Source organism: Syzygium oleosum, unplaced genomic scaffold (assembly GCF_021117445.2).
Source record: "Syzygium oleosum isolate NSW1041296 unplaced genomic scaffold, Sole_v2.1 Sole_v2.01, whole genome shotgun sequence".
NCBI classification, from domain to species: Eukaryota; Viridiplantae; Streptophyta; class Magnoliopsida; order Myrtales; family Myrtaceae; genus Syzygium; species Syzygium oleosum.
In genome coordinates this window covers 19,532,483-19,544,592 of record NW_026607485.1, presented here as the reverse complement: position 1 = coordinate 19,544,592, position 12,110 = coordinate 19,532,483, and the positions used below count along the sequence as shown (strand labels likewise).

General features: G+C 44.1%; 2 protein-coding genes across 2 annotated transcripts; both read left to right on the top strand.

Moving 5' to 3' along the window:
- The first annotated feature begins 1,588 nt into the window (after nucleotides 1-1,588).
- LOC130135399 (L-type lectin-domain containing receptor kinase IX.1-like) lies at nucleotides 1,589-2,165 on the top strand. The gene has a single exon (XM_056304491.1). It carries the CDS (start codon nucleotides 1,602-1,604, stop codon nucleotides 2,163-2,165), a length of 564 nt encoding a protein of 187 aa, XP_056160466.1. The 5' UTR covers nucleotides 1,589-1,601.
- Nucleotides 2,166-8,255: 6,090 nt separating this feature from the next.
- Nucleotides 8,256-10,808, top strand: LOC115683424 (L-type lectin-domain containing receptor kinase IX.1-like). Its single transcript, XM_056311219.1, has 2 exons — nucleotides 8,256-10,265; nucleotides 10,504-10,808. Exons 1-2 carry the CDS (start codon nucleotides 8,281-8,283, stop codon nucleotides 10,616-10,618), a joined length of 2,100 nt encoding a protein of 699 aa, XP_056167194.1. The 5' UTR covers nucleotides 8,256-8,280; the 3' UTR covers nucleotides 10,619-10,808.
- Nucleotides 10,809-12,110: the final 1,302 nt, after the last annotated feature.

Here is a 12,110-nt window from a genome sequence, read left to right as displayed (position 1 = left end):
TAAAGGTTCCTTTCGTGCCCGGTTATATCGGAAAATCATATACCGGATGACCGCCAACCAAGGGTTTGGCCGTGGCCCTAACGGGTGTCCCCAATTTGGTAATTGGAAGCCGTCGCTGGTAGCAGGGGAGACGTAGTCATTCGCGAATCGGATTCGGAATGAACCCATTTATGGGATATGCCGTCATTGTGGTCGAGTGAGACGATGTCGTGCCCGATGGGGCGGGACGATGCCCGGATATACCGGAAGACTGCCAACCTGAGGCGAATATCGCGGGTTGTGCCGTAGCCCCTGGTGTGGCTGTAGTAATTGGAATACGCGTGAAAGATTGCGGTGGCATTGCGCTTGATTATGGGATGAAATTGCTAGGCACGGTATGGGACGGGCCGAAGCGGTTTCACTTTATAATCAGGACACGTGTGAATGCATTGTGCTTGAGAAGGTTGATGCGTATTCTGATTGCATTATATGCTTATTGCATTATCATGGCATACGGTAAATTATAACGTATAGGGTGTGTGCATGTGCCAAGGCAAGGTAAGGCTGCCTGTGATTGTGTTGTGAAGTACCTGTGTGTTCTATATTGAGTTGTTTGCCATCGATGTATCGTTGCATGGGTTAGGTGCATCCGAGATGAGTTGACCTCCTAGTCAAGGCTTAGGTCGTTAACTTACTGAGATTTTATCTCATTCGTTGTTGTTAACCATCTTTTCAGGTGCTCAGGTATGAGTACGCGTTGCGTTCTTTGTGATACGGTTATGTCGAGGGGGAAATACCTGTTGAGGTTGTCCTCGTAGATAGAGGAGCTAGGTTAACCCCCTATCCGTTGTTGTTGTAATCGGGAAGGTCGGCGTGGCGGACTGGTAATATATTAATCCCCGATGTACTATTGATGATGTGTATATACATGTTGTACGTTTTCCTGTCTATCCCCGTTGTTGTCTGGAGATATACGCTTCCGCATGTGCATGATCTAAAGTGAAAATGGATGGGTCGACGTTGCGTCCTGGGATGTCGTAATTTCACGATCAAGGAAGGATGTTCGCGCGCTCGAGGGTTCGGGGCGTGACAAGTGGGCTCTCCACCACTCTTTAAGTCTCTTCATTTAACCAAAGCCTGCAGTCCTTTCCAACACAGTTGTGTACAGAGATATCGAGTGGTTTGATGATGTCTGTAAAAATGAACCATACAAGCTCTCCCAGCAAATGTAAAACGTTGATCTGCAAGTCGCTTCCTCGCTCAGCTTCATATCGCCGAAAGTCGGTCAATTCGGGGCGATAGATCGGTCGGTTTCCATCTCCACGGTCATTGTCCGAGGCTCTCTAAAACACCCGCAAATTTTTCCACCATTTAGCAAATAACCGAGGCTCTCTAAGTCAAACCGTGTTGACATATCTTGTTCGGAAGGTAGGTAGCAATGGTACCCCATCACAAGACTAATTTATTACGTAGACTTTAGCAGAAAACAAGGAACCATCATAGAAGCTGCTTGATCTATGATCGCTTGCCGTGTCCCGTAATTATACTCAGGTTGGTTTTGAAGCACCCTAATGCAACGTATTGATCTCACAGTTTGGATGATCCAATTCCAACCAAAACCCATGTTCAGTATGCCGCGCGCCGCTCCCCGTTCTCTTTCTTTGCGCGCTCGCTTGATCTTGTTCTGCCTTGTCTGCTGTCCTTTCATTCCCTCTGTTGCTCCTCTGTCCTTCAATATAGACAGCTTCGACATGGATTTGAGCGACATATTGTACGAAGGAGTCGCGACGGCCACGAACGGATACGTCGATCTCACCACAGGCAATCCTCCGCATCGCTACCAGGTGGGCCGGATTAAGTATGCCAAGCCCGTCCACATATGGGATCCTCTCACGGGGGGCCAAGCGGACTTCTCAACCCGTTTCTCGTTCACCATCGACACTGACGGCTCTGCACAGTACAGCGATGGCCTGGCCTTTTTCCTCGCTCCTGTCGGGACCCCGATCCCGCCCAACTCGGCCGGTGGATTCCTGAGATTGTTCAATGCTAGCACGGCTAATGAGGAGCCTCGGAACAGCATCGTCATGGTCGAGGTCAACACTTTTGTGAACCCGGAGTTCGATCCCCCAATGCATCGCATAGGAATCAATAAGAACTGGCTCTTGTCCGTCGTTTCTATGGCCTAGAATCATCTATGAACATAACATACTTTCCTGCTGAAGTCATCAATGAACATAACATAGTAGCATGAGCGTCCAAGAGAATGCATAGGGCCTGGCCCCCAAACATTTATATACACCAACTCTAACTTTCTTTTATTTGGTTCTCTCCCAATATTTGAAAAACTGACATGTTTTTGCTTCCCCAGAACGCAATTCACACATAAGCCATTACCTCCGGCCTTCATATCAGGCAGCTTTCCCTTTGATGCTAACACCTTCCTCCCCTTTTAGCTCATGGGTCCAAGCCTATGGTGCCACATTTTGGAATCAGCTTCCGAGTCAACAACTGTTACTGTTTCTCTACCACTTTCAGTTATATATAGTGTTCCCAACTTTGTTCCCCGTGCTACGACCATAGCAACTTTAACAATCTTCCATGAGCAGTTCCCAAAATAGTTATGTATCCGATGTCTAATTGATCAATAGAGATTAGATTTTTCTTAAAGCTAGGAACATATTTGACATCATGCAACTTCCATTGAAACCCATTGATAGTCTTTATGTGAACATCACCCTTCCCCATAATATCCAAATGTTCATCATCAACTAGACAACCCTTTCCAAACTTTCTAGCTACATAATTATACATTAATTCCCTGCATGGAGTTGAGTGAAATGATGCACTTGAGTTTATAATTCAAGACTTGACCAAACTATCAATGCCCAAAATTAAGGCATTATTGACAAGCATCTTCTCAAAGGTTGCATTTATAGATTTGTCACTCTCTATTCCGATCTCGATACTAAGTTCTCTTCTTTAGGGCTCTACAATCTCGTCTTAGATGGCATTTCTTTTCACAATTTTAGTAAATTATTTCACCACAAGATCTCGATTTGCTTCTCCCTTTGGACTTCCATTTACCACAATTTTGTTTTTGACTTCATTGATTGCTTCTCTCTCCGCATTCACTACTCAAGGCAATACCCGAAGATTCACCCGACTCTCTTCTACGAGTATCCCCACAAAGAATCAAATCTTGGATCTCTTGAAACTTCAACTTCTTCTAACTAGATTCACTGTTCCTGCAGTCACTTGCACACCAACTTTAAATCAAAACTTTTACCTCGCCATCAAATTTCCACCAAACTCAACTGAGTCGTGATGATCACGTTGAATTTGTTGATGTGATTTGTCACAAAAGTTCCTTTGTCCATCTTCATGTTGAAAAGGCGACGCATCAGATATACCTTGTTTGACGTAAAGAGCTTCTCGTACATGTTGGGCAAAGCCCTCATCAAATTCGCCGTTGTCTTCTCAGTAGCAATGTTGAAGGCAACGTTCTGCTTCAATGTGAGACGAATCAAACCGAGGCTTGTCGATCTAACAATTTCCAATTTTCTTGCTTGATCGAATTTGGTACTTTCTCGACAGAGGCTGATGTAGGTTCTTCTGATGCAAAAGATCATCGATTTGCATCTTCTAGAAACTAAAATCCTTGCTGTTAAACTAATCAATCTTCACCTTCCCTTCGTTTATCTTCACGCTCCCACTATTCCGTTAAACCAAGCTCCGATATTAGTTGTTAGGAACACAAAACATTAAAAAGAAAAAAATAGAGAAAAAGAGACAAATTTTTACGTAGAGAACCCTTTCAAAATCAGAAAGGAGAAAACCACGGTACCGCATTGAATATTCTCTTCACTATCGAGTTTCAAAGTTACAACCATAAAAAAGATTGTCCAAAATATAGCACAAGTCTAAAGCATACAAAGTTAAGGTAAAAAATTACATGTATACCCTTAACAGTAAAAAACCTCTCTACTTTAATTTGGTTTCCTCTATCAGATTCCACAACTCTATCATCCAGCATTGATTTTCCGTGCAAAAAACGTTGGTTGACTTTAAATTTTTACTTTCCATTTACATGTCATTTAATTGGCCTTCCGCAATGCTGCATCTACGTAGGATTGACTCTTTTTTTTTGTCTGACGTAAGCTTGACTTCAAACCCTGAAATTATTGACCCCAAAATATACCTTGATTGACACGGCCCCAAGGACCTTACCTACCATCGCTATGCTACGTGCTGCTGATGTTATCTAACCCCGTCCATTGATCTCTTGCATTTTACACATAAAATTGCTACACATATATCAATTGTTTCACGGAGGTTGCATGACTTGACAGGTGAGTTCGTTCGAATTGCAAGTGTTAATATCTGTTCAATATTCTTTTGATATAAGTGAAACCAAAGAGAGACACAAAAAGGACCAAAACAGGCTTCGACCGCAAGGGTTGCCCTGCATCTCTCTGAAAAAGAAATTAGCCCCGCCTAGTTGACACACACCCAGGTGAGATGAATTTACGTGTGCTTTTTGGAATGTCAGCGTGTGTGCGGTCCTAGAAAATGAGCCCTTTGTATTTACGAGTGCTTTTTGGAATGTCAGGTTGACGATCATCATCATCCCTCTTGTGTTGCAGTACATGTAATGTTCTTTTTTCTGTCATCAGGGACATGAAAAAGATCGGCGAGAGAAAATGTCATGGGAGGAGGGAGATTCTTGTTTTATTGGAGTTGTATGAAGCTAATTAAACATAACTTACTAACAAAAAGCCCATCATTTCAAGAAGATTTGTCTACTGAAGCTCCAGTTCTAAGTTTAAGGAGCAGAAAAAAATCAATCTTCCTCTCTCCAGGATAAGTCTTACCAATGAATCGATTGATTATACGTTGAGATAGTGCTTTCACAGCAAATAGAAGCAGGAACGTCAATACACATGTATCCATTGACATCTTCCTTGTCTTCTCGACCAGTAAAGTCTCAAGATTGAGGTTTTGATATGCTTTTATAGAATGTCAACTGTGGAGCTGATGGGAAATTGCTCTTGCATGGACGGTGTCTTTCACAGATGAATCTCATTCTCACACGCTTGGATGAGAACGACTATCGACCAAAATCGTTTCGCAGTTTCATTGTCTGTCTGCTTCGATGGGGGTGGATGTTTTCACAGGAAACATATGCATCGTAATGAATTGCTTCGCAAGCAGTCGGATGTTGACGGAATTTTCAACTTAAGAGAGACGATGGGAAATTGTGGGAGAGCTTCCTCGCTAATCCTTACTATTTTTTCTCTTTACCACAGCATTAATTTGTTCTCTCAATATGTTCCATCCAATACAAATGCATATCCTGGCTAATGCAAATTGAAGGCACCGTTAACTTGACGACGAGTTTACTCTTGTAAAGTAAACCCCATCGGGATGACTTTGAAAGAAGTTAAGGACTGGATTATGCATGTCGCGTTCGATTCTCTAGATCACTAAATACAAACGGTTTCTTTTTAAGCCAGGCCTTTGATTTGTGTCATATATGATTCATGAGGTTAGTTAAGGTATTTGATGAGTTCGGGACTTATTTAAGGTGGTTTTCTTGTGATAAGTGACTTCAAGACCCAATAGCTAAGGTCGGGGCAAAGGCAACATCAAGTATTGTTTTAGTTCTTTATGCAGACTGCATGTGATTTCTCGAACTATGTCCATGAAAATGGGAATAATTTTCTGCTTTTACTTTTTGTATATTCTTGAAATTTGAGAGAAAAAAACGCGTTTTCTTACCGAGAAATATAGTTTCATTTCTTTCAAACCATGTTTTGATTTTGGTCTGGTCCACGTGGAAAGAGTGAAAATAACAAATTAAATTTTTTTAACTATTTTCACTCATAAGATCTTTTGTTAATTCTTTTTTTTTTTTTTGCCCGGGATGGGTTGTTCGAAACTTTTCAAGTACTTGACTGATTCTCATGACATGTATGATAAATTCGATTCATCTACTACCTTTGAACAAGGGAGACGATTTATATCACTTCAGTAACTTATGAGATTCACTGCAAAGTTGAACCAATGAAAGTCGCAACCTTGATTTACAGTCCGAATGTATAGACCTGATAAATGAGATTTGTTGGACCATGTGAACTCCAAATGGGACCTACATGATCAAATGGATTATATGCACGGGTCTAATGTACTATGTCTGTACCAATTTTGTCATCAATACTTGGGTCATTAGGTGCTCAGTGCTAGTCATTAAGAACATCCTATGTCAATTGCATTTTTTTTTTATCTTGCATTCTTATGATAAAGATTTCGCAAAATGTCTTTTATCTTGCCTTACCACACATGATTCTGCATCCATGTTAATTTTCGAAGGACCACCAACCGCACAAATTTTCATTGAATAGAATTTAAAAATCTCAAGAACTAAATAGGCCTGAAATGTTCTTGATGGGCTGGGCAAGCTGTGAAATGATGATCAATAAGAGTGAGCTGGTTGAACGTGACCATGTGTAGTGTGCTTCGATAACATGAAAGTAGTTCTCAAAATAAAAAACATTGTAGGAAAGATTTCATTCACATAGTTGACGGCAAAATTACCAAAAAAGTCCTCAACCTATTTCATTTGTGCCAATTCAGTCATAAACCTTTCAATTTGGCCAATTCAGTCCTAAACCTTTTGCAAACCAGCCAATTCAGTCCTTTTGGCCGGCCGGCGCTGACGTGGCCGCCGGCCGGCTGACGTGGCACCGGCCGGCGTCCACGTGGCAATATTTTAATATTTTTTTATTATTCTTTTCGAATTTTTTTCTTTTTTCTTTTTTCTTTTTCTTTTCCTTCTCCCCCCTGGCCTGTCCGGCCAGGGGGGAGGCTCGCCGGCGAGGGCGGAGGTCGCCCAGCCAAGGCGAGCTCCGCTTGGCCGGAGCTGGGCGAGCTCGCCTAGCGGCGGCGAGGGCGGAGCTCGCCCAGCCATGGCGAGCTCCGCCTCGCCAGATCTGGGCAAGGGCAGAGCTCGCCCATCCATGGCGAGTTGGGCCCTCGCCGCTCGCCCAGCTCGCCATGGCTGGGCGAGCTCCGCCCTCGCCCAGATCTGGCGAGGCAGAGCTCGCCATGGCAGGGCGAGCTCCGCCTCGCCCAGCGGCGGTGAGGGCCCAGCTCGCCTCGCCGGAGCTGGGCCCTCGCCGGCGAGCCTCCCCTGGCCGGACAGGCCAGGGGGAAGAAGGAAAAGAAAAAAAAAAGAAAAAAATTCGAAAATAATAATAAAAAAATATTATAATATTGTCACGTGGACGCCGGCCAGCGCCACGTCAGCCGGCCGGCGGTGACGTCAGCGCCGGCCGGCCGGCCAAAAGGACTGAATTGGCTGGTTTGCAAAGGTTTAGGACTGAATTGGCCAAATTGAAAGGTTTAGGACTGAATTGGCACAAATGCAATAGGTTGAGGACTTTTTTGGTAATTTTCCCCATAGTTGACGTATAAGATAATTAGATTTCTGACCAAAAACAAAGATAATTAGATTGAATGCCAATAAAGAAAATGATGATTATATTGGATTATTTCTAGAGCAGAGTGGCTTATTGCTAGACGAGCTTATCGAAACTCAAAACCACAATGCCCAAAAAGGATGACCTAACTTTATACACTGCCTCCACTAAAATTTGAGGTAATAAAATGTAAACAAACTTATGAGTTTGACTCTGCAGGCTCTTATTTTTGTTGTTAGTGTTCATAGTTTTCGCCATAATCAGTGGCTTTCAAGCAAGCAATGGACTCTCCACCACTCGTTTATGTCTCTTCATTTAAGCAAAGACTGCACTCCTTTCGTACACAATTGTGGACAGAGATATTGAGTGGCTTGTTGATGTCTGTTAAAATGGCGAACCATACAAGCTCTCCCAGCAAATGCAAGACTTTGACCCACAGTCGCTCGCTCGCTTCATATCACCGAAAGCCGGTCAATTCGGGGTGATCCATCGGTCAGTTTCCATCTCCATGGTCATTATCCGAGGCCCTCTAGGACCACTGCAAATTTTTCCACCGACTGGCAAATAACTGGAGCAATCGATTAAGTCAAACCGTGTGGACCCTTGTTGTTCGGAAGATAGCAATGGTACCCATCACAAGACTAATTTATTCCATTGGCTTTAGCATAAAACAGGGAACCATCATAGAAGCTGCTTGACCTATGAGCGTTTGCCATGTCCTGTAAGCCGTCGCGTATGCTCGGGTTCGTTATAAAGCACCCTGATATAACATATTGATCTTGCAGTTTGGGCGATCCAATTCCGACCAAAGCCCAGATTTAGAATGCCGCGCGCCACTCCGCGTGCTCTTCCTTTGCGCGCTCGCTTGTTCTTGTACTGCCTTGTCTGCTGTCCTTTCATTCCCTCGGTTGCTCCTCTGTCCTTCAATAAAACCAGCTTCGACACAGATTTGAGCGACATATTGTATGAGGGAGTCGCGACGGCCATGTATGGATACGTCGATCTCACCACGGGCAATCCGCATCACTACCAGGTGGGCCGAATTAAGTACGCCAACCCCATCCGCATATGGGATCCTCTCACGGGGCGCCAAGCGGACTTCTCGACCAATTTCTCGTTCACCATCGAAACTTACGGCTCTGCTCAGTACAGCGACGGTCTGGCCTTTTTCCTTGCTCCTGTTGGGATCCAGATCCCGCCCAACTCGGCCGGTGGATTCTTGGGATTGTTCAATGCTAGCACGGCTAATGAGGGGCCTCGGAACCACATCGTCATGGTCGAGTTCGACACTTATGTGAACTGGGAGTTCGATCCCCCGATGCATCACATAGGAATCAATGAGAACCATCTCAAGTCCCTCGTTTCTAAGCCCTGGGATCCCGCATTGCACAGCGGGAAAGCGATCCTTGTTCTTGTGACCTACAATTCTACGAGCAAGAACCTCACCGTGCTCTGGTCGTTCGATGGCAAACCGCCTTCCCAAGATAAGACCTATCCCTCACTTTCTTGGTTAATTGATCTTGCGAGGGTCCTTCCCGAATCAGTAGAGATCGGGTTTTCAGCTTCTTTCGGCCACCATCCAGAGAGACACAGCATCAATTCATGGGAGTTCACTTCGAATTTGGACATCGTAGATCCCCTGCCGCCGGATAGATCACCGCCAAAGGGGGTGAACTCGAAACCTCGCTGGTTAAGGATACTGGTCGTGGTTCCCGTGGCATGTTTTTTACTAGTGATCTCTGCAGGGTCTTGCTTTTTCGCGGTCAAGAGGAGTGAAAAGCATGGTTACGACACCCTTACCGACATCGATAAAGAGATTGGCGCATTGCCTGCGAAGTTCACTTATCAGGAGTTGCTCGCGGCGACCAACGGCTTCGCAGATGATCGAAAGCTCGGCCGAGGTGGGTCTGGCCAAGTCTATAAAGGGTTCTTGAGCCATTCAAACCGCCTGGTCGCCGTCAAAAGGATCTTTGCGGAGTCCCAACACTCCGAGAAGGTCTTTGTCAACGAGGTGAAGATCATAAGCCGAACGATACACAGAAACCTGGTGCCGTTTGTCGGGTGGTGTCGAGAGGAAGGTGAGTTCTTGCTCGTCTATGATTACATGCCCAACGGCAGCCTCGACCACCACCTCTTCCGGGCCCGGAGAAGCCTGCCGTGGGACGTACGGTACAGCGTGGCGCTCGGCCTCGCATCCGCCCTCAACTACCTCCATGAGGAGCTCGAGCAATGCGTGCTCCACCGGGACATAAAGGCAGCCAACGTGCTGCTCGACACCAACTTTAGCACCAACCTTGGCGACTTCGGAGTGGCCAAGCTCGTTGACCCCCGGTTCAGGACTCAGACGACAGACGTGGTCGGGACTTGCGGGTATCTAGCGCCCGAGTACTTCATTGGAGGGAAGGCCACGAAGGAGTCCGACATGTTCAGCTTCGGCGTCGTGGCCCTGGAGATCGCGTGTGGCCGGAGGAGCTACGAGGACGGAGAGATCCGGGTCCCGCTGCACAAGTGGGTCTGGCAACTCTACCTCGCTGGCAACATCCTCAGCGCGGCCGATGAAGCGTTGTGCTCGGGGTTCCAGAGGGAGGAAGTGGAGTGCCTGATGGTGGTGGGGCTGTGGTGCGTGCACCCAGACCCTGCGAGACGGCCAAGGGCAGGGCAAGTGATCAGGTTCCTCCGGCTTGAGGACTTGGTCCCGGAGCTCCCACATGGCGCTTTCGACGGCCCAGTTTCGTATCGGCCATCGGCTTCACAGTTAGGAATGATGGAATCTCCATCTGCTCCTATCCAGGAATCTGTGTCTATTAAGTAAGACAAATCTGCCTCCTAAAGTAATGCAGCAACACATGTTGACTTAATCTGCACATACCACTTCATATACTTTACTTCGGTTACAATCTCTTTTGCCTTGCCCAAATTGGAGGCTTGAACTTGAGTACATAACGGGGACTTAGTAGCACTCAATACACATTGCTTATATTGAAATGAACAAGGGCACTGTGAAAAGAAAATTTCAGTTAACTCCAATGTCCTGTCTTGGTTGTAGTGAGGCTGCTCCGGAGGAGTGTAGGCTCTTTATGCCTGATAGTCGAAGAGACGATGTACCTGACAATGTACTCGTTCATCATAGCTCTGCCACCGCTGCTGTTGGAGATAATTAGGAATTTCTCAAGAATAATTTTCTATGTTAGAGGTATTTGATAATTATGTCGATCCTATGTTATCTCTCAAGATTATGTGTATATGTTCCTTTGATTATGCATATCTTGATCGATATATGTTATCTTAGCCTATAAATTAGCTGATGTACTCTTCATTGTGAGATATCGAAATATACGGTAAATTCTCAAATTCACGTCGAGGAAATTCTCCAATTCACTTTTCTAACTGCTGCTATGGCCAACATCTTGACATTTTTATCCGGAAAAAAAAAACACTCCTCCTTTGAGTAGGCGTGATCTTAAAGGCTAAGATGCACTAAATTCACATGAACTCGAGGCACCCAAGAATATTTCTTCAGCCTTAAACCGGCATTGAAGGCTCGCACATATGAGAGTGAGTTTAAATGTGTGCTGGGTCCACATTGGACTTCAATGTTTTATATATATATAACAAAGGCATATGGAAATTAAAATTTCATTAAAAAAGCCATGTAAGATGAATTGTTGAAATTTTTTGCCGAAAGCACTTAAGTGATCGTTTTTCCACCGGTGTATCACTCAAGTGATCATTTGAAAAGTTTTGGCATTGAAATGAGTACCGTAGAAAAATTATGGCACATTTTCCTAATGCAAAAATTACTCTAAATATACCATTTTATGTAGGGAAAATGACATAAACAGTCCCTGAACTTTGGCACAATGTGCAATTTGGTTACTGAACTTTTAATTTGTTCAATGCAGTCCCTGAACTTTAATCCAATGTACAATGTGGTCTCTGAACTTTTAATTTGTTCAATACAGTCCCTGAACTTTAATCCAATTACAATGTGGTCCCTGAACTTTTAATTTATTCAATGTCATCTCTGAACTTTTGGTATATGTTCAATTCAGTCCCTGAACTATATGAAAATGTTCAATGTAGTCCTTTTATTAATTCAAGTCCGGGGACTACATTGAACATTTTCATATAATTCAAAGATTAAATTGAACATGTACCAAAAGTTTATGGACCAAATTGAACAAATAAAAAGTTGAGGGATTACATTGAATATTATGCTAAAGTTCTGGGACTATCTTGAACAAATTAAATGTTCAGGGATCAAATTGCAGGCCACAGTTAGGAACTGTTTGTGTCATTATCCTTTTTATGTAAATTCCACGTGGCTTGAAAAGTTTATATATATTTATATTTTTTTGAAGAGTGTGTTTATTGGGGGCAACTTAAATGGGAATTTCATGAAGGTACTGGGAGCTTCTTGTGTTGTCTTTTCCATTTATTTGGCACTTGCACCGCACTCCACATATTGCACTTAGCAAGTCTCATCACACCCATCAACATGATTTATATTCGAACCCCACCCAGCACTAATTTTCCTTGCAAAAGACTTTGGTTGAATCTGAAATTTTAATTTTCGATCTAAATGTCATTCAGTTGGCCTTCCGCAATGCTGCATCTTAGTGGGCCTGACTTCAAACCCCAAAATTAATGGCA